Raw genomic sequence first — 22,085 nt, 5'->3', positions numbered from 1 at the left:
GCAGGGCAAGGCCACATGCCTCTGGGCTCTCAATACCATATCTTCTGCTTATCCGTCCCCATGTCTCTCCTTCCTCTCCCTGCTCTTCTAATTACTCACCAGCTTGCCTCTGAATGTAGGCCATGTACTCCTCAGGCTGCAGAGCAGGGTGACACAGGATGGCCTGGGGAGCAGCACTGGGTGGGGGCCGGAGGAGAGGGTGGGGGCAGAGCCGAGGAGTCCGAATGGTCAGCACATAAGAGCAGGACAGGGGCTCATCCACTCGATCAATGTAGTCCCCAGAAATACCAGCACCCTCGTCACAGAGGAACTGCCAGGACAGAGAGGGTAAACAAATAATAATTACCACTAATAATTAGCTTTAGTTCTCAGAGCAGCTGCCTTTTGTTAAGCATTTACTGTGTGTCTGGTACTGTGCATACATTGGGATATGACATTTTACATACATTAGTTCGTTGAATTATCACACCAACCTAGTGAGGGAGGGATTAGTATCTCAACTTTGTGGCTCGAGAAACTTAGGTTTGATGCAGATAAGGGACTTGGTCAGGTTGACCACTAGTAAGTGGTCAAAAATAGGAACCGAATTCAGGCAGCTTCACTGTAGGTAACCAGACAATTTTTGTTTCACGTTCTTCCTTTATATAAATACAGTATATATATCTATATCTACCTATCTATCTATCTATGCAATTGTATATATGCAGTGCTTGTATATATATATATATATATATATATATATATATATCGGCATATATGTGTATATGTGTGTGTGTATATGTGTATATATACACACACATTTGACCCTTGAACAATGCAGGGGTTAGGGACACTGACCTTCATGCAGTCAAAAATCTGCATATGACTTCTGACTCCCCAAAAATTTAACCACTAATAGTGAGAGCCACAAGAGATCACTTTTTACTGTGATATGCAATTTATCGGAGACAAATTGCTCACGCAGAGAGGAGAGAAGATTCCGCGGAGACTAGAGAAGATTCACATCATGGACTTTTAAGCAGATACAACACTTGAGCTCATCACAATAGCAACAGGAGGTGGCTACAAAATTGCTACAGTGTACAATGTTTACTACAGTTTATTTTACGCCCTTGTGATTTACCACTGCATCCTTAGGGTTGTTTACATTTCTCTCCACTGTGAATGGCGCAAAAAAAAAAAGCAAACTAAACCCAAAGCAAGCAGAGGCAAGTTAATACAGATTAGAACAAAAGTAAGTGAAATAAAGAATAGAAAAACAATAAGGAAAAATCAATGAAACTAAAAGCTGTTTTGAAAAGATCAATAAGGGACAAAACTTCCTCTAGACTTACCAAGAAAAGAAGAGAAGACTCAAATTAGTATCATCAGGAATGAAAGAGGGGACGTTACTATTAACCTTACAGAAATAAAAAAGAATTATAAAGAAATACTGTGAACACCTACATGGCGGCAAATCAGATAACTTAGATGAAATGGACAAATTTCTAGAAAGTCACCACTGCCAAAACTGGCTCAAGAAGGAATAGACATTATGAATAGACTTATAACAAGTAAAGAGACTGAATTAGTAATCTAGAAACTACTCACATAGAAAAGCCTGGGCCAGATGGGTCTACTGGTGAGTTCTACCAAATATTTAAAAAACAATAAATACCAATCTTGTTCAAAATTTTCCAGGAAAAAAAAAAAAAAAAAGAAAAGAAAAGGAGGGAATATTCCTCAATGCATACTACAAAGCCAGTGTTATTACCCTGATACCAAATCTAGACAAATATATCACAAGGAAAGGAAACTATAAGCTAATATCTCTTATGAATATAGACCCCAAGTCCTCAACAAAATACTAGTTAGCCAAATTTAGCAACATATAAAAAGGGTTATAGGGGCGCCTGGGTGGCTCAGTCGGTTGAGCGACCGACTTTGGCTCAGGTCATGATCTCACGGTTTGTGAGTTCGAGCCTCGTGTCAGGCTCTGTGCTGACAGCTCAGAGTCTGGAGCCTGCTTCTGATTCTGTGTCTCCCTCTCTCTCTGCCCCTCCCCCACCCATGCTCTGTCTCTCTCTGTCTCAGAAATAAATAAACATTAAAAAAAAAAAAAAAAAACTTTAAAAAAAAGGGTTATACACCGACCAAGTGGATTTATCCCAGGAGTGCAAGGTTGGGCTAACACACACAAAAATCAATTAATGTAATTAATATATCCCACTAACAGAATAAGGGACAAAAAGCACACGATCATCTCAATGGATACAGAAAAAGCATTTGACCAAAATGTGACTCCTCTTCATGATTAAAACATTCAACAAACTTGAAATAGAAGAGAATATCATCAACCTGATAAAAGGCATCTATTAAAAATCCACACCTAACATTACACTTAATGGTAAAAAGCTGAACGGATTCTCCCTAAGACCAGGAATAAGACAAGGTTGTTTGCTTGTGCCACTTTCAATCAACACTGGGTTGGAAGTTTTGACCAGGGAAATAAGGCAAGAAAATGAAATAAAAGGCATCTATGTTGGAAAGAAAAACGTAAGACTATCTCTATTTACAGATGGTCTTAGAGACAGAAAATCCTAAAGAATCTACTAAACTACTAGAACTAACTTACAAGCTCCATAAGGTTGCAGGATATAGGAATCAACTGTATTTCTATATACTGCAATGAACAATTCAAAAATGAATAAAGTAACAAAAAGAAAATAATCCCATTTGCAATAGCGTCAAAACAATAATTAGGAATAAATGTAGCAGCAGGGCACCTGGGTGGCTCCATCGGTTAAGTATCCGACTCTCAATCCCAGGCAGGTTCCACACTGTCAGCACAGAGCCCCACGTGCGGCTTGATCCCACCAACCGTGAGACCATGACCTGAACTGAAATCAAGAGTCGGATGCTTAACCAAATGAGCCACACAGGTGCCCCAAGCGTCCAATTCTTGATTTTGGCTAAGGTCACGATATCATGGGGTTCATGAGACTGAGCTGAGAGCGTGCAGGCTGCTTGGGATTCTCTCTCTCTGCCCCTACCCCACTCTCTCTCTCTCTCAAAAATAAAAAAACTTTTAAAGAAAGAAATAAATGGGGCACCTGGGTGACTCAGTTGGTTAAGCGTCTGACTTTGGCTCAGGTCATGATCTCACGGTTCATGAGTTCAAGCCCCATGTCGGGCTCTGCACTGACAGCTTGGAGCCTGCAGCCTGCTTCGGATTCCATGTCTCCCTCTCTCTCTGCCCCTCCCCCGCTTGCACTCTGTGTCTCTCTCTCTCTCAAAAATAAATAAAAACATTTAAAAATTTCATTAAAAAATTATTTAAAAAAGAAATAAAGAAAGAAATGTAGCAAAAGAAGTGCAAAACTTGTACTCTGAAAACTAAAACATTTTTTTAATGTATTTTGTTAAGTTTATCTATTTTGAGAGAGAGGGAGAGTGAGTGCATGCAAACACAAGCAGGGAAGCAGGGGAGGGGCAGAGAGTTGGGAGAGAGAGAGAGAGAGAGAGAGAGAGAATCCCGAGCAGGCTCTGCACTGTCAGCATGGAGCCCGGTGTGGCTCTGTGAGATCATGACCTGAGCCAAAATCAAGAGTCAGAACCTTAACTGACTGAGTCACCCAAGCACCCCAGCTATAACACATTTCTTAAAGAAGTTAAAAGTTAAAGACTGAAATAAAATGGAAAGCTATACAAGCTCATAGATTAAAAAACTTAATATTGAATGTTAACATTAAGATGGCAATCCTCCCCAAATTGATCTTCACATTCAATGCAGTCCCCATCAAAATTCCAGCTGGCTTCTTTGCAGAAATTAACTGATCCTAAAATTCATATGAAAATTCAAGGGACTCCAAATAACAAAAATAATCTTGAAAAAGAACAAAGTTGGAGAACTCACACTGATTTTAAAACGTACTACAAAACAACAATGATGACAGTGTGATACTGACACAAAGATAGATACATAGCGCAGTGAGATAGAATTTAGAGTCCAGGGGCGCCTGGTGGCTTAGTCAGTTAAGTGCCCAACTTCAGCTCAGGTCATAATCTCCCAGTTTGTGACTTCGAGCCCCACATCGGGCTTTGTGCTGACAGCTCAGAGCCTGGAGCCTGCTTCGGATTCTGTGTCTCCCTCTCTCTCTGCCCTTTCCCCACTGAAACACTGTCTCTCTCCCTCTCTCTCTCTCTCTCTCAAAAATAAATAGACATTAAAAAAAAATTTTTTTTTAATTTAGAGTCCAGAAATTAACCTTCACTTTTATCATCAATGATTTTTTGAAAGGTTACCAAGGTAATTCATTGATGGGAATCATCTTTTCAACGAATGGTGCTGGGTCAACTGGAAATGAAGTTGAAGCCCTATCTCATACTATATACAAAAAATGATAACTCAAAATGGATCAAATACCTAAATGTAAAACTATGAAAGTTTTAGGAGAAAATACAGTTATAAGTCTTCATGGCCTTAGATGAGCTAATGGTTTATTTGATATGACATCAAAGGCACAAGTAACAAAAAACAGATAAACTGGAATTCATCAAAATTAAAAGCTTTTGTGCTACAAAGGACACCGTCAAGAATGTGAAATGACAACCTGAGAATGGGAGAAAACATTTTCAAATCATGTATCTGATAAAGGATTTGTGGTTTTTGTTTGTCTGTTTTGGGAGAGAGAGAGGGCACAAGTAAGTGAGGAGCAGAGAGAGGGAGACAGAGAAACCCACGAGGGACAGAGAGAGAGAGAATCCCACACAGGCTCCGCACTGTCAGCGCAGAGCCCAAAGAGGGACTTGAGCTCAGGAACCATGAGATCATGACCTGAGCCAAAGTTGGATGCTTAGCCGACTGAGCCACCCAGGAGCCCCTTGACAATAGATTTGTATCCTGGATATATAAAGAAATCTTGTAACTCAATAATTAAAAGACAAATAATGCAATTAAAAAATAGGCAAAGTATCTGAATAGACATTTCTCCAAAGAAGATACACAAATCGCCAATAAAGCACTTGAAAAGATGTGCCACGTCATTAGCCATCAGGGAAATGCAAATCAAAACCACAATGAAATGCCACTTCAGACTCACTAGGAAGGCTATAGTTTAAAAGACAAAAACAAATGTCGATGAGGATGTGGAGAAACCCTCAAATACTACTAGTGGGACTATACGATGGTTCTACTGCTTTGAGAAAAGTCTGGCAGTTCCTTCAAAAGTTAAACAGAGAATTACCATATGACCCAGCAATTCTACTCCTTCCTTGGTATATACCAAGAGAAATGAAACCTACGTCCACACAAAATCTTGATCCCAAAGGTTAAACGCAGCATTGTTCGTAATAGCTAAAAGGTGAAAATAACCCAAACGTCCATCAAGCGATGAATGGATGAACAGCGTGTGCAACAGTACTTGGGAATAAAATGTAAGGAAGTACCGGTACATGCTACACACGGATGGTCCTAGAAAACACGGTGAGTGAAAGAAGCCAGACACAAAGGTCACACATTAGAGGATCCCAGTCACAGGAAATGTCTAGAACAGGCAAATCTGTAGAGACAGAGAGATGAGACGTTGTCTAGAGTGGAGGGTGCGGTTGAGGAAACGCTGGAGTGGAGAGTAACTGCCAAAGAATAGGGGCTTTATTTTAGGGTGGTGAAGAGGTTCTAAAAGGAACGGTGGTGCTGGTGGCACACCTCCGTGAGTACGCTACAAACCACCGAACTGCACACTCAACTGCATGGGATGTGAATTCGATCTCGATAAACCGTCACTGAAAAAAATAAAAGAAAGTAAGTACGTAACTTCAGATGAAAGAAAAGGCGACATGTTTCAGACAAAATGAAACAGGGGCGCCAGGGTGGTTCAGTTGGTTAAGCGCCTGACTTCGGCTCAGGTTATGATTTCATGGTTTGCGAGTTTGAGCCTCGGGTTGGGCTCTGTGCTGACAGCCCGGAGTCTGGAGCCTGCTTCGGATTCTGTGTCGCCCTCTCTCTGCCCCTCCCCCACTCGCACTCTGTCTCTATCAAAAATAAACAAATATTTAAAAAAAATTTTTAAAAAGACAAAATGAAGCAAAAGAAAGGAGAGAAAAAGAAGCAGAACAGATGGAACGAAATAAAGCAGAAAATTAAATGTTAGACATAAATCCAAATATATATACGTACATGAAATAAATGGTTAAAATTCCTAAAAACACAACTAATTATATGTTGTTTATAAAACAAATTTAAAACATAAGAATATAGAAAGGATAAAAGTAAAAGGATGAAAAAAATACAGGGGAGTCTGGCTGGCTCAGGTCGGTTAAGCATCCAACTCTTGATCTCAGCATCATGAGTTCCAGCCCCACATTGCACAAGGTGTGGAGCAACTTAAGAATATATATAGTAAACAACTCAATGAAAGTTGTTCCAGTTACATTACCACATAAAAGATGTTAAGTAAAACAATTTAAGACCAAAAAGGTCAATTCATCATGTTAAAAGTTCAATTTATTAAAAATAGATCTACCCTATGACCCAGCGATAGCACTGCTAGGAATTTGCCCAAGGGATACAGGAGTGCTGATGCATAGGGGCACTTGTACCCCAATGTTTAGAGCAGCACTTTCAACAATAGCCAAATTATGGAAAGAGCCTAAATGTCCATCAACTGATGAATGGATAAAGAAATTGTGGTTTATATACACAATGGAGTACTACATGGCAATGAGAAAGAATGAAATCTGGCCATTTGCAGCAATGTGGATGGAACTGGAGGGTATTATGCTAAGTGAAATAAGTCAGTCAGAGAAGGACAGATATACCATATGTTTTCACTCATATGTGGATCTTGAGAAACTTAACAGAAGACCATGGGCGAGGGGAAGGGGAGAAAAAGATACAGAAAGGGAGGGAGGCAAACCATAAGAGACTCTTAAATACTGAGAACAAAGGGTTGATGGGGAGTGGGGGGTGGGGAACGTGGGTGATGGGCATTGAGGAGGGCACCTCTTGGGATGAACACTGGGTGTTGTATGGAAACCAATTTGACAATAAATTATGTTTCATATTTTAAAAAAGCTCAATTTATGAAGAAGATAATTTAAATTGTATGTCATTCTTGGGGCACCTGGGTGGCTCAGTTGGTTGAGCATCCGACTTTTGATTTCCCCTCAGGTCATGGGGTCATAGGATTGAACCTCACCCTGGGCTCTGTGTTGAGTGTGGAGCCTGCTTAAGATTCTCTCTCTCCCTCTGACACTCTTTCCCACTCATGCTCTCTCTCTAAAGTTAAAAAAAAAAAAAAATTGTATGTAGTTCTTTATCTTTCTTATTATCTGTCTCTCCCAACTAAAGCAGGAATTTTTATCTGTTTTGCTCACTGAAATACCTGTAACAACTACTCCAGTGCCTGGCATGTAGAAGCCCTCAATAAACATTTGTTGAATAAATTAATACATACCCCCAAGGTACATAATGCAACAAGTGATAGAATAATAATGAATACACTGAAAGCAGAGCAAGGAATAACAGATCAGTCTACAAGTGCATAATTACATCAGAAGACAAATCAGTAAGGATACAAAAGATTTGAACAGCATGGTTAACAATCATGAACTGAAAGACAGACATACAGAAAACACTGTAGCTAATAATAGGTACACGTTTTCAGGCACAAAGAAACATTCATAGAAACAGACATACGCTGGAACATTCAACAAGTCTCAACAAACTTAAAGGACTCACATAGTACAACCATCAAATAATCTATGTAATTATGAGATATAGAAGATAACCAGAGAAACTTGAAGATACTGAATATTTCATAATAATAAGGAATTACTGGTAATTCTTTAGTGTGATAGGGTATGGAGTTATGTTTTTCAAAGAGTTTAACCTTTTAGGGACACCTACAGAAATATTTATTGGTGAAATGATATCTACAATTTATTTCCAAGTAGTTTGGGAACAGAGGTACTAGTAGAGGGAGGTGGGCAGGAAAATAGATGAAGTGAGACTGGCCATATTTGTTGAAACTAGATGATCCCAGGGGGTCATTGTACAATTATCTCTGATGTTCTGTGTTTTTAGCCTTCCGCAACAAAAGTTTTGCAAAGAGAATCTTAAATATATATAACCTGTACCCAGCAATTATACTTTTAAGATATATTTACACATGAACTACATATAACGTAATAAGCTTTTGTAGTCACAAAAAATATGGAGGGAAACTCTTTACTCAGTCCATTTATGATGACAAAATGATGCAACATTCATACAATGGAATATTGCGCAGATGTAAAAACAAAGAATAAAGCTCTAGATGGATGGCCATTGAAAGATCTTTAAGAATTATTGTCAAGATATAGAAAAACAAGGTGTAGGATGTGTGTTTAATATACTAAATATTGTGTGTAAAAAAGAGAGAAAAAGCAATAAGCTTCTCTAGTCCTAACCGCTTGTGAACCCCGGAGAAAGGCTGGAAACACACATGAAGCACTCAGAACAAGGTGACCTGTACGGGTGGGAAGCCACAAGGGGAACTGAGCAGGTGGGAGAGCAGTTGGGGAGCGAGAATTTTCATTGTGCACCTTTCTATATCTTCTGGGTTGTGAATCATGAGAAAGCATGATCCATTTGAAATTTAGATGAAGAAATTTATAATGGCCACAAAAAGTTGTTGTGAGAAATACCTAAAGCAGTACTTGGAAGGAAATTTATAAGAAACATTTATTAAAAAAAAAAAAAAAAGGAAGAGCTGAAAATGAAGGAATTAAGCATTCATTTCAAGAAGTTGAAAATAGAACGGTAAAATAAACTCAAGAAAGCAGAAGGAAGGGGGCGCCTGAATGGCTCAGTCGGTTAAGCTTCCGACTTCAGCACAGGTCATGATCTCACGGTTCATGAGTTTGAGCCCCTCCCCAGGCTCTCTGCCTGCTTTGAATCCTCTGTTCCCCTCTCTCTCTGGCCCTCTCCCACTCTGCCCTTCCCCCACTAATTCTCTCCCTCTCTCTCTCTCCTGAAAATAAACATTAAAAAACAAAAGAGGGGTGCCTGAGTGGCTCAGTCAGTTAAGCATCCAACTCTTGATTTCAGCTCAGGTCATGATCTCGTGGTTTGTCAGTTTGAGCCCCACGCTGGGCTCTGCACTGACAGCGTGGAGCCTGCTTGGGATTCTGTGTCTCCCTCGCTCACTGCCCCTCCCCCACTCATGCTCACGCACTCATAAATAAATAAAAATTTTAAAAATTAAAAATTTTTTAAAAAGCATAAGGAAGGAAAATAAAGAGTGAAATTAATAAAATAGAAAACAAATACAATACAGAAATTCAAAAGAGCCAAAATAGTTGGTTCTCTGAAAAGAGGATTACAACTGACCAAACCCTGGTGAGACTGACCAATAACAAAAGAGGCCAAAATCCCTTCAGGAACGAACAGAAAAACCTATTCACAGATGCTACAGAGATTAAAAAATAATAGAAGGGTATCGTGAACAACTTCATGACAATAAATCTGAAAAATCAGATGAAACAGACAAATTCCTAAAAAATACAACTTACTAAAACTGACCCAACTAGCAATAGAAAACTTTGAATATTCCAAAAACTACCAAAGAAAATCAAGTTGAAACTCTTCCCACAACAAAAACATAGACAAACATGATTTTACAGGTGAATTCTTGCAAACACTCAAGGAGTAAAAAATTGTAATCTTAAACATTCTTCAGTGTATAGAAAAAGTGAGAACATTTTGAACTCATTTTTTGAGGGGAGCATAACCTTGTTACCAAACCATGATAATGACAGTACTAGAAGGAAAAACTACAGGTCAATATTTCTCAAGAGAGATATATATAAGTCCTTTAAAAACCAGCAAACTGAATCCAGCAAGACCTAAAAAGGATAGTCAAGAATAATACATATGACCAAAGTCATTCATTTCAGGAATGCAAAATTGGTTTAACATTAGAAAATCAATAAATGGTTTAATTTCAAATGAAAGTTTGGCTTAATATTAGGATATCAATTAAGTATATTAGTTTAAATCAGTTTCATATTAGTAAATAAATACTTGGAAAAAATGATCAGTTCTTAGGAATCAGTGAAATGCAAATTAAATTCATAATGAGATACCGTCATACATCCAGTAAGTCAATAAAAATTTGAAAGTCTGGTAACATATATTGGCCAGGATATGGAATGTTGGGAATATTTTTACAATAAGGATATGAATGGGAACAAAAACTTTGGAAAATATTCTGCAGTGCCAAATAAGGTAGAACAGGAGCTTACTACCATATCCTACGACCCAGCAATTGTACACCCAGGCAAATTTCTCCATCAAGAAATTCTCGTACATTGTATCAGGAGGTACTTAAAAGAATTTTGCATATAGCAGCAGTTTCTGGGAATAGCAGAAAACTGGAAACAACCCAAATGTCCACGAAAAGTAAGGTGGATGAACAGGGGATAATGAAATATACGAAGGAATACTAGACAGGCATGGAAGTGCCCTAGAGGTACCGCCATGGACAGAGATGAATCTCACACACGCAGTACTAGGCAAAAGAAACAGATCCCAGATTTCCTTGTATGCACTCTGCATGCTTTCATACAATATGACACCATTTGTATAAAGTTCAGAAAAAAAAAAAAAAGCCTAAATTAAATGAGGTGCCTGCACAGATGGCAAAACCTAGAGAAAAGCAAAGGAATTCTCCTTATCAGGTTAGGATGGCTGTTAGCTCTGTGGTGAAGGGAGAGAGAGGGATGCACCGTGTGGGGGCACGGAGGCGTTTTTAAGGTACTATCTGTATCCTTCCATAACCCAAGGCGATTAGATAGGTATTTCCTTTATTATATTATTCCTTACACAATACATGCGTGTTTTATACCATTTTATGTATTGTGGCATATTTCACAATATTTTTTTATGTGATTAGAAAAAAAAGGGCCACAACATTAAGGTACAAGAGAATATAAGAGGAATAATTTACCATGAAGATATCACAACTCTAAATTTACATTTCTCTGACACAGCCTCAAAATAGATGAAGGGAAAATTAACAAATTGCCAAATCCACCATTACAGAGAAAATTTTAATGCACCCCTTTCAATAATAACTGGCCACCTGGCCAAAAAACATTAGTAGGTAACTTGACCAATACAGTTAGAGTCTTGAACTAAATCGAGAAAACACATGCTATCAAGCGCACCCACACCATTTTTTAAAGTTCGCCACAGAGAAAGTCTTGATACAACAAATCGCTGACACGATGGCCTAAAATTAGAAATCAATAGCCATATATAAAAACAAAAATAGGGGCACCTGCATGGCTCGGTATGTTGAGCAACTGACTTTTTTTTTTTTTTTCTCAACGTTTATTTATTTTTTGAGAGAAACAGACAGAGTGTGAGGGGGAGAGGGACAGAGAGGGAGATACAGAATCGGAAGCAGGCTCCAGGCTCTGAGCTGTCAGCACAGATCCAGATGCGGGGGCTCGAACTCACGAACCGGTAGGATCGTGACCTGAGCTGGAATCCCACGCTCAATCGACTGAGCCACCCAGGCGCCCAGAGCAACTGACTCTTGATTATGGTTCAGGTCATGATCTCACGGTTTGGGATTGAACCACACATCTCGGGCTCCGCGTTGAGCTGACAGCGCGGAGCCTGCTTGGGATTTTCTCTCTCTCTCTCTCTCTCTCTCTCTCTCTCTCTCTCGCGCGCGCGCGCGCGCGCGCGCTGCCCCTCCCCCACTCACTCTCTAAATAAATAAACTTAAAAAAATAAAAACAAAAATAAAAAACATTTGTTTAGAAATATAATAAGCGTAAATCTAAAATAAGTTTTCAAGCAGAGCACAAATAACAATGACAATGGAAATGCTGCATATCAAAACTTGAGGGATGCAACCCACATGGAGTTAAATAGACAGCTTTACCCATGTGTGAGTAGGAAAGGAGAGTCCGTGAAGCATCCCACGGTTCCTATTATGGACAAAGGGATAATCTCTCTCTTATACAAAGAGTTCTTATCAGTTTAGAAGAAAAAGATCAACAACTGATTAGGGAAATAAGCAAAGAATTTGGATGGTTGAAAGAAAAGAGTAAAGGCTGAAAGAGAGAAATGCCTCTTAAATATGATTAAGATTACATACCTTTTCCCAAGGTAAATGCAAGTTAAAACCATACTAAGAAATCACTGTTTATCTGAGGCCTGTCTGATGATTGGCCCAAATCTGAAAGTTTAAAAATACATTGGGTTGGCATGGCTGCAGGGGAACAGGCATTCTCATACATTGCTGGAGGGAGAGTAATTTACCTAAGCAGGGTAACTAGGCAGTACATATAAGAATTCCACCAATCCACTTCTAGGAATTTAACCTACATATTCTCTGTGAACAACCTACATTATTCACTGCAGTACTTTTGTGTTAATAAGAGTTAAAACAACCTAAATGTCCATCAACAAGGTATTATTTAGCCAAATGATAGTATAGTGTATAAAAGAATAATAGCAGGGTGCCTGGGTGGCTCAGTCAGTTAAGCATCTGACTTTGGCTCAGGTCATGATCTCATGGTTCATGAGTTCAAGCCCCGCGTCGGGCTCTGTGCTGACAGCTCAGAGCCCGGAGCCTGCTTTGGTTCTGTGTCTCCCTCTCTCTCTGGCCCTCCCCTGCTCACGCTTTGTCTCTGTCTCAAAAATAAATAAACATTAAAAAAAATTGTTTTTAATTTAAAAGAATGATAGCAACTATAAAAAAAAGAACAAGAGGGGGATAGGCAAAATGGGGGAAGGGGGCCAAAAAATACAAACTTGCAGTTATAAAATAATTAAGTAATGAGGATCTACAGCATGGTGATTATAGTTAATAATATATTACATATTTGGAAGTTGCCAAGAGTGTAGATTCTACAAGTTCTCATCACAAGGGAAAACAATTTTAACTATACGTTGACAGAGGTTAACTAGACTCATTGTGGTGATCATTTCACAATATATACAAACATTGAAACATATTGTGCACCTGAAACTAATATAATGTTATATGTCAAAAATACCTCAGTAAAAAGATAGGTAAACAAATAGAAAAAAAACAAAGGAAGGAAAGGAGGGAGGAAGGGAGGAAGGAAAAGGAAATTATTTATATATGTATTTGGCAAGGGCTCAAAGATAAATGTTTGTATGTGCATTAAAAAAAAAAAAAAAATCTCTCAGTCAGGGAGCCTGGCTGGCTTAGTCAGTAGAGCATGTGTCTTTTGGAGTGGTGAGTTCGAGCCCCACCTTGAAGGTAGAGTTAACTTAAAAAAAAAAAAAATCTCGGGGCACCTGGGTGGCTCAGTCAGTTAAGTGACTGACTTCAGCTCAGGTCATGATCTTGTGGTTCGTGAGTTCGAGCCCCACGTCGGGATCTGTGCTGACAGCTCAGAGCCTGGAACTTGCTTTGGATTCTGTGTCGTCTTCTCTCTCTGCCCTCCCCTGCCCGCTCTCTGTCTGTCTCTCTCTCTCAAAAATAAATTAGCATTTAAAAACTTAAAAAAAAATACAAGAAAATTATAGACCCAACTCACTTATGAAAATAGCTATAAAATCAATTAAAATATTAGGAAGCTAAATATATCACTGTATTAAGAATATTTCAAGGGGTGCCTGGCTGGCTCAGTAGGTAGAGCATCTGATTCTTGATCTCAGCTCAGGTCTCGATCCCAGGATCATGAGTTCAAGTCCCACACTGTGCTTTGCACTGGGCACAAAGCCTACTTAAAAAAAAATAATAAAATAAAATCTTCAAAAAAAAAAAAGGAAAAAAGGAAACTTTATGACCATGGATTATTCCAGAAATGCAAGGGTAAAAAAAACTTAGAAAATGAATTAGTTGAATTCAAATAAAGATGAAAAACCATATGACCATCTCAATAGATATATAAAAAACATGGGTTAAAATTCACACCTACCTATGATGAAAATATTACACAAACTAGGAATAAAATAGATCTTCATTCATCGGGTAAAAGGTGTCTACAAAGACCCTGCAGGAAAACACGATGTTAATAGTGTAACCTCAGTAGTACTCTCTTTAAAATCAAGCCAAAGATGCCTACCTCACCCCTTGAATTGCACTGCAGGTATAAGAAAAATGGCATATATAAGGATTAGAAAGGAAGAAATCAGAGTGTGTCTATTTGCAGATGACATTATTATTCACATAGAAAATCCATGAGAACCTGCAAGCTATTATAATGTAACTTTTAAAGGATGCCATTTACAATAGCATCAAAAACTATAAGGTACCTGTAGGCTTGAAACATTTGCCCACACGCACAAGTCACAAATAAAAAGCTACAAGGTATCTAGGACTAACCTCAAATGAGATCTATAAGAGCTTTCAAAGAGAAAATTAAAATCTTAGTTTGGTACAAGGCAGTAAGTAAATAGAAGTAAATATTATGTTCATTGTGAATGAAAAGTCAGTATCATAAAATATCAATTCTCTCCAAATTAATATAAAATTCAATGTAATTCCCCATTAAAATCCCCAAAAGACTTTTTTCACAGAACTTGTCCAATAATAGCTCAGACAGTTTTGAAGAACAAAGAAAAATGCATATTATCAGATACCAAGACTTACTAAAAAGCTATAGTATGTAAAACAATGTGGAGTTGGCACAGGAATAGACAGACTATTGAAACAAAAAAGAAGCCAAGAAGAAAATGCACATATGTATGGCAACTTGATAAATGCCTGATGTGGCACTATAAATCAGGGAGAAAATATGGCCTGCTCAATAAATGATGCTGGGACAGCCAGTTATCCAGATGAAAAATAGCTATATTTAGGTTCTAAGCTTACACACGACACATTAAATTGTTTATGGAATTAAAGTCTAACATATGAGAAGAAAACTTCTATAATTTGAAAAATATAAATGAAAAGAAAAGGATTTAATAAAAGACATAAAATATACAAACTATAAAGAAAAACACTGAAATTTTTAATCATATTGGAATTTTTAAATTAAAAGTACATTTGAGATACTACGAACAAAAGAAGAAGACAAGCTATAGCTAGCGTATAGGAGATTAAGGAATTAAATCTGGAATATATGAAGAATGCCTTTCTAACTCATTCTGTGAGGCCAGCATTACTCTGATACCAAACCCAGACAAAGATATTACAAAACCGCAGACCAAGATCCCTTGTGAATACAAATGCAAATTTTCTCAACAAAATACTAGCAAACCAAATTCAGCAGCATACTGAAAGCATTATATATCATGATTCCTGTGGGATTTATTCCAGGAATGCTAAGATGGTTCAATGGACAAAAATCAATCTGCACACTACAATACACCACATTAACAGAATGAAGAAAAAAGCCACATGATCATCTCAACCGTGAACAAAGAATTTGAAAGTCAACACCCTTTCCTGATAAAATCACTTGAAAAACTAGGAATAGAAGAGAATGTCAACATGATAAAGGCCACATATGAAAACCCCAGAGCTAATAGCATTACTTAATGGTGAAAGACTGAAAAATTTTCCACGAGTAATAGGAACCAAGATAAGGATGCCCACTTTATGTCACTTCTATTTAACATAGTACCAGAAGTTATAACCAGAGCAAATTAGGCAAGAAAAAGAAATAAAGGGCATCCAAATTGGAAAGAAAGAAGTAAAATCATCTCCGTTCACAAGTGACATGATATTACACACAGAAAATCCAAAAGAACCCCCCCCCCCACACACACACAAACCCTATTACAGATAATAAATAAATTCAACAAGGTTTCAGGACATAAAATCAACGTGCAAATATCAGTTGTATTTCTGTATATTTGCAACAAACAAGCCAAAAAGGCAATTTCTTAAGTGTTTATTTATTTGTTTTAAGACAGAGAGAGAGCACATATGCATGGGGGAGGGGGAGAGAGAGAGGGAGATACAGAATCCTAAGCAGGCTCCATGAGCATAGAGCCTGATGTGGAACTCAATCTCACAACTGTGAGATCATGACCTGAGCTAAAATCAAGAGTCTGACACTTAACCAACTAAACCACCCAGGTGCCTCTAAAAAGGCAATTTAAAAATTTTTTTCACTTACAATAGCATCAAAAAATAAACTATTTAGGATAAATTTCTCAAAGGAGGTGAAAGACTTACACATGGAAAACTACAAAATTACAAAATATTACAGAAATTATAGAAGACACAAATAAACAGAAAGATAGCCTATGTTCATGGACTAGAAAACTTAATAGTAAGATGGCAATACTATACAAAGTATCTCATATTCAATGCATTCTCTATCAAAATCTCAATGGCTGTTTTTATAGTCAGAGAAAAACCCATCTTAAAATTCATATGGAATTGTAAGGGATCTCATATAGCCAGAACAATCTCAAAAAAAAAAAAAAAAAACAAACCAAAGTTGGAGGACTCAACACTGCCTAATTTCAAAACTTACTACAAAACCACAGTAATCGAAACAGTGTGGTACTGGCATAAGGACAGACATACAGGCCAGTGGCATAGAATAGAGCTGAGAAATTACCCTAGCATATTTGCTCATTTGATTTTCAACAAGGGTATTAAGACCATTCAAAGAGACAAAGATAGTATTGTCAACAAATGGTGCTAGAAAAACTGGATATTTACATGCAAACAAATGAAGGTGGATCCTTACCTTACTTTGTATACAAAAATAAACTCAAAACTATAAAACTCTTAGAAGAAAACAGAAGTGAAAATCATCATGACTTTGGAATAGGCAATGATTTCTTACGTATGAGGCCAAAAGCACAGACAATAAAAGAAAAAATATGTAACTTAGACTTCATCAGAATTAAAAACTTCTATGCATCAAAAAACACTACTAAGAGAGTGAAAAAGCAGGGGCACCTGACTGGTTCAGTAGGTAGAGCATGTGATTCTTGATCTCAGGGTCATGAGTTCAAGCGCCATGTTAGGCATGGAGTCTACTTTAAAAAAAGACAGAGGGGCGCCTGGGTGGCTCAGTCGGTTAGGCGTCCGACTTCAGCTCGGGTCACGATCTCGCAGGTCCATGAGTTCAAGCCCCGCGTCAGGCTCTGGGCTGCTGGCTCGGAGTCTGGAGCCTGCTTCCGATTCTGTGTCTCCCTCTCTCTCTCTGCCCCTCCCCCGTTCATGCTCTGTCTCTCTCTGTCTCAAAAATAAATAAACGTTAAAAAAAAAATTTTTTTTTTAAATAAAAAAAGAGAGAGAGTAAAAAACAACCCACAGAATGGGAGAAAATCATATATATACACACACACACACATATACATATATATTTGCAAATCATGTATCTGATAAGTGATTAATATCCAGGATATATAGAAAACTACCACAACTCAACAATAAAAAACAACCCAATTAAAAAATGGGCAAAGGATTTAAATAGACGTTTCTCCAAAGAACATATACATATAGACAATACGCACATGAAAAGATGTTCAACGTCATTTGTCATTAGGAAAATGAAAATCAAAACCACAATGAGATACCACTGCATATCCATTAGGATGGTTATTATAAAAAATAGTAATAATAAGTACTGGAGAGGGTGGGGCAACTGGGTGACTCAGTCGGTTAAGCTCTGACTTTTTAAAAAAAAATTTAAAAAAAAATTTTTTTTTAATGTTTATTTATTTTTGAGACAGAGAGAGACAGAGCATGAACGGGGGAGGGGCAGAGAGAGAGGGAGACACAGAATCGGAAGCAGGCTCCAGGCTCTGAGCCATCAGCCCAGAGCCCGACACAGGGCTCGAGCTCACGGACCGCGAGATCGTGACCTGAGCTGAAGTCGGACGCTTAACCGACTGAGCCACCCAGGCGCCCCTAAAAAAATGTTTAATGTTTATTTATATTTGAGAGAGAGAGAGAGGGAGAGGGGGAGGGGCAAAGAGAGAGGGAGACACAGAATCTGAAGCAGGCTCCAGGCCCTTGGTTCTCAGCACAGAGCCAATGCGGGGCTTGAACCCACAAACTGTAAGATCATGACCTGAGCCAAAGTCAGACACTTAACCAACTAAGCCACCCAGGTGCCCCAAGTGTCTGACTCTTGATCTCAGCTCAGGTTACAAACTCAACAGTTGTGAGATTGAGCACCACATTGGGCTCTCTGCTGTTAGCACAGAGCCTGCTTCAGTTCCTTTGTCCCCTCTCTCTCTCTGCCTCTCCCCCCTCCCTCTCTCTCTCAAAATAAATAAACTTAAAAAAGAAAAAGACATTGAGAGGCACCTGGGTGGCTCAGTTGATTAAGTGTCCGACTTTTGATTTTTGCTCAGGTCATGATCTCATCGTTCATGGGATCAAGACCTGCATCAGGCTCCATGTGACTGACAGTGGAGAGCCTGCTTGGGATTCATTCTCTCTCTCCCCCTCTGCCCCTCCCCCACTTAATCTCTCTCTCTCTCTCTCTCTCTCTCTCTGTCTTTCTCAAAATAAATAAACAAACATTAGAAAAGAATAGAAAAAGTGAGCAATGCACCAAATTCACCAATAAAATATGCTTCTGGGTATTTCCTTCAGAGAAACTCTTGCACATTCACAATGAGACCTACATTGTAGCACTGTGTATAAAAGCATTAGAGTTGAAATCCAACTTTTCCTCAACAGAGGAATAGTAAGTAAACAATGAAACACACAGCCATTAAAATCATTGACCTAGATCTCCATGTCATGCCACAGAATGGCAAACAGTGATTAGCGAAAAAGCAAGTTGATACCACTAATGTATAATTTTAAAACACAAAACATATATGGTGTCTACGATACGTGTATGACTAATAAAAGTACAAAGCAAGCATGAAGATGGTTGTGGTTGTTTCTGGAGAGGAGGGAGAGAGAAGAAATGAGAAGGTGGGCTTTAACTACATCATTCATTACCATTTTATTCCTTTCTGATGCAAATATGGCAAAATGTTAACATCTGTTTCACTTGGCAGTGGATTTATGGGTCTCTGTGACATTATTTTTGTAAGTCCAAGATGTTTCACAATTAGAAATTAAAAAGTAAAAAATCTGAGATCTCTGTGAAATCTCACTTAGTATAAGAATTGAGATAGGGATCCAAATTTGCTTAATTCCAGATGGCTAACCATTCCCAAACCCCATGGAAAAACTGCACTTTTACCAAACACCATGCACACGGCTCCTACCCAGGAGGCATTGGGAAGGTAGGACTTCACTGTGCTTGCCCTGGAGGCAGGAAGGGGGCGGGGGGGGGGGGGGGGAGGCAGGGGGAATGTGGTTTACTCAATCACGAAGGCAACAAACTTGGGTGGTCTATCAGGATGTAAGGACTAAAAAATGAGGGGCGCCTGAGTGGCTCAGTCGGTTGAGCATTGGGCTCTTGATTTCGGTTCAGGTCATGATCTCATGGTTTGTGAGTTCGAGCCCCGTGTCAGGCTCTGAGCTGACAGTGAGGAACCTGCTAGGGATTTTCTCTTTCCCTCTCTCTGCCCCTCCCCCACCCACGTGTGCTCTCTCTTTCTTTCAAAATAAATAAACTTCAAAAAAATATAAAAATAAAAAATGAGAAACAGCCAGATAGGAATGCCCTCAACTTTCTGCCACTACCACCTCCAGACTCCCCACCAAATACACCACCCTTTCATTCCCAGTTACAACCCTAGATCTCCTCTCCTCAGGGTAACTGTTCTCCTGTGTTCTGTATCCCAGCTCTGTCCCATTCTCTTCCCCTTCTTTCTGCTATAACTCAATCTCTCCTTTCTGTCAGGTCCACCCAAAAGCATTTACACATGCTCCCAATTTAAAACGCGAAAGAACACCCTCTCCAACCCTATAACCCCTCCAACTAGTGCTCACCTTTTCCCTCCCCTGCATATCGAGACTTCTTCCAAGGTTTCCACTTCTTCATCTCCTCTTCAGCACCCCACAGAAACTGCTGTAGCAAAGTTCACCAGTGACCTCTGTCATTAAGTCCAACCAAAGGACTGGTGAGGGGAGACTGGGAGTAGAGGACTTAGAAATTTTCATCTGGTTCCCATGACTACTGCCGGAGTTCTTATTTCCTTGTGAATGCTTTGCTTTTATTAAAATAATAATTCCCATGACCGCCCACAAGCAGTTTTTAATCCTCCTCTTCCCTGAAGGTTCAAATGCTACTGACACCCTGGGCCAACCCCTCTTTGAGATGTGTCACTGTAGTCTCCTTTCTGGCCCCTTCTCGGCAAAGCCCCCTTCCGCCCATGCTTTCAATGATGGCTTCCTCAATGTTCTGTTCCACCTTTTCCACTATATACTGTTTCTTTGGGGGGATTTTACCCAGACCAAGACTCCAACTGTAGCCAATATGTTGATGACTCCCAGCCTTCGGGGTTCAATTCGGATCTCTCTCCTGAGTTCCAAACCCACAGATCTAACAGCCTCCTCAGAAATCTCTACTTGGATGCCTGCAGCCACCAAAATCATCATACTCAAAACCAGAATCATCATTTTCCTTCACCAAACCTATTCTTCTTTCTACTCTACCTAACTTAGGAACCACCATCTATCCATGCTCAACCCAAAAACCTATGAGTCTTACTCTATTGATTCTGTTCCCTAAATCTCCCTCCAAATTCACATTTCTTCATCCCTGGGCCACCTTCTTTTCTCACCTGGATCACTGCAACCACTTCCTAACTGGCCTCCCAATCATTTGCTACATTCCAGCCAGAGTGAGCTTTCAAAACCAAAACTGAATATGTCATCATCCTCCTTAAGATATCTCATTAGCTTCCCCCTTATTTCTCGGATTGTCCAAACTCAACATAGCTACAGAGCTTCATGACCTGCACGCTGACCCCTAATTGCTGCCCAGCCTCACCTCCCACACTCCCTTCCCACAATTCTCTCCAGTCACTGCGAAAAGCTATCAACTGCCCCTTGTCTCCAGGCCTATGGCACTTAGCAGACCTTCCACTTGGAATGCCCTCTTCCCTCTACCCCTCCTCTACAGCTGCTGGACTAGCTCCTCATCCTTCAACTGTCAGTTCAAAGGTCACATTCTCCAGGAAGCCTCCCCTTCAGCTAGACTTGGCTAGTTCCTTTATTGTGCATCCCCCTTATCACCCCCATGATATGTAGTTCACCTGTCAGACTTTATCCTGCTTGCTGTGGCTGTTTATTTAATGTCTGTCTCCTGAGAGCAGGACTGGGTCTCTCAGTCACCACTTCATCCCCAGTTTCTATGACAGGGCTTGGTGCAGGGCATATGTTCAGTAGATAAGAGGAAAGTGCAGTCTTTGCCCTCAGTTCTTGGCCTACTGAAGCTGCAAATAACAAAAATAATTCGAATATAATAAAGTAAGTGCTTATAATCAATTACATATGTGTGTAGATGCTTGTGGGTTGCTATGGTCTGAATGTTTGTGCCCCTCGAAAGGTCTTATGTTGAAATCCTATGCCCGATGTGATGATATTAGGAAGTGGGACCTTTAGGAGGTGCTTAGGTCGTAAGGGTAGAACCTTCATGAATGGGATTAAAGTTCTTATAAAAGAGGCTCCCCAGAGCTCCCTAGCCCCTTCCACCATGTGAGAATAAACAAGAAGTCTATGACCTGGGCCACACTAGCACTATGATCTCTAACTTCCACACTCCAGAATTGTTAAGAAAAAAATTTCTGTTTATAGGCCATTCAGCCTGTGGTATCTTGTTCTAGCAGCCCAAATAGACTAAGCCATGGATATATGTGGACATGGATATGTGGATGTGAAACGCTGAACCTAACTCACCTTCTGGCTTAGCCAAGAAAGTTCACATAAAATCGATGACATTTGAACCGGCTTATTATTCATTCCAGTCATTCAACAAATAACTTCTGGGCACCTACTTGGTGCCAGGCACTGTTCCAGGCACCAAGAATACAGCAGGAAATAAGACAAACAAACAAAAATAAGAAGAAGAAAGAAAAGATAAAGAAGAAGAAAGAAAAGAAGACAGACATTGTCCCTGCCTTCCTGGAGCTTATTCTAGTTGGGGTAGACAGACAGGGACGTTAAATTCCAACAAGTAAGATAATTTCAGGAAATGATACATGCTTTGAAGAATATAAAACTCTGTAGGTGTTTACCCGGATG

The 22,085-nt window shown here is 39.3% G+C and overlaps 1 protein-coding gene across 4 annotated transcripts in view; it reads right to left on the bottom strand.

Annotated features, from left to right (window-relative positions):
• The window catches only part of OS9 (OS9 endoplasmic reticulum lectin), a 30,788-nt gene that overhangs the window by 4,901 nt on the left and 3,802 nt on the right, over positions 1–22,085 (bottom strand). For all 4 annotated transcript variants that reach the window (XM_042992631.1, XM_042992629.1, XM_042992630.1 and 1 more), the window contains exon 6: positions 100–310. In XM_042992631.1, the coding sequence (XP_042848565.1) occupies positions 100–310 (211 nt within the window). The remainder of the gene's footprint in view (positions 1–99; positions 311–22,085) is intronic.

This window comes from Panthera tigris, chromosome B4, assembly GCF_018350195.1.
Source record: "Panthera tigris isolate Pti1 chromosome B4, P.tigris_Pti1_mat1.1, whole genome shotgun sequence".
In the NCBI taxonomy this organism is placed as follows: Eukaryota; Metazoa; Chordata; class Mammalia; order Carnivora; family Felidae; genus Panthera; species Panthera tigris.
The sequence above is the reverse complement of the archived record's forward strand: the minus strand, read 5'-3'. Positions and strand labels throughout refer to the sequence as shown.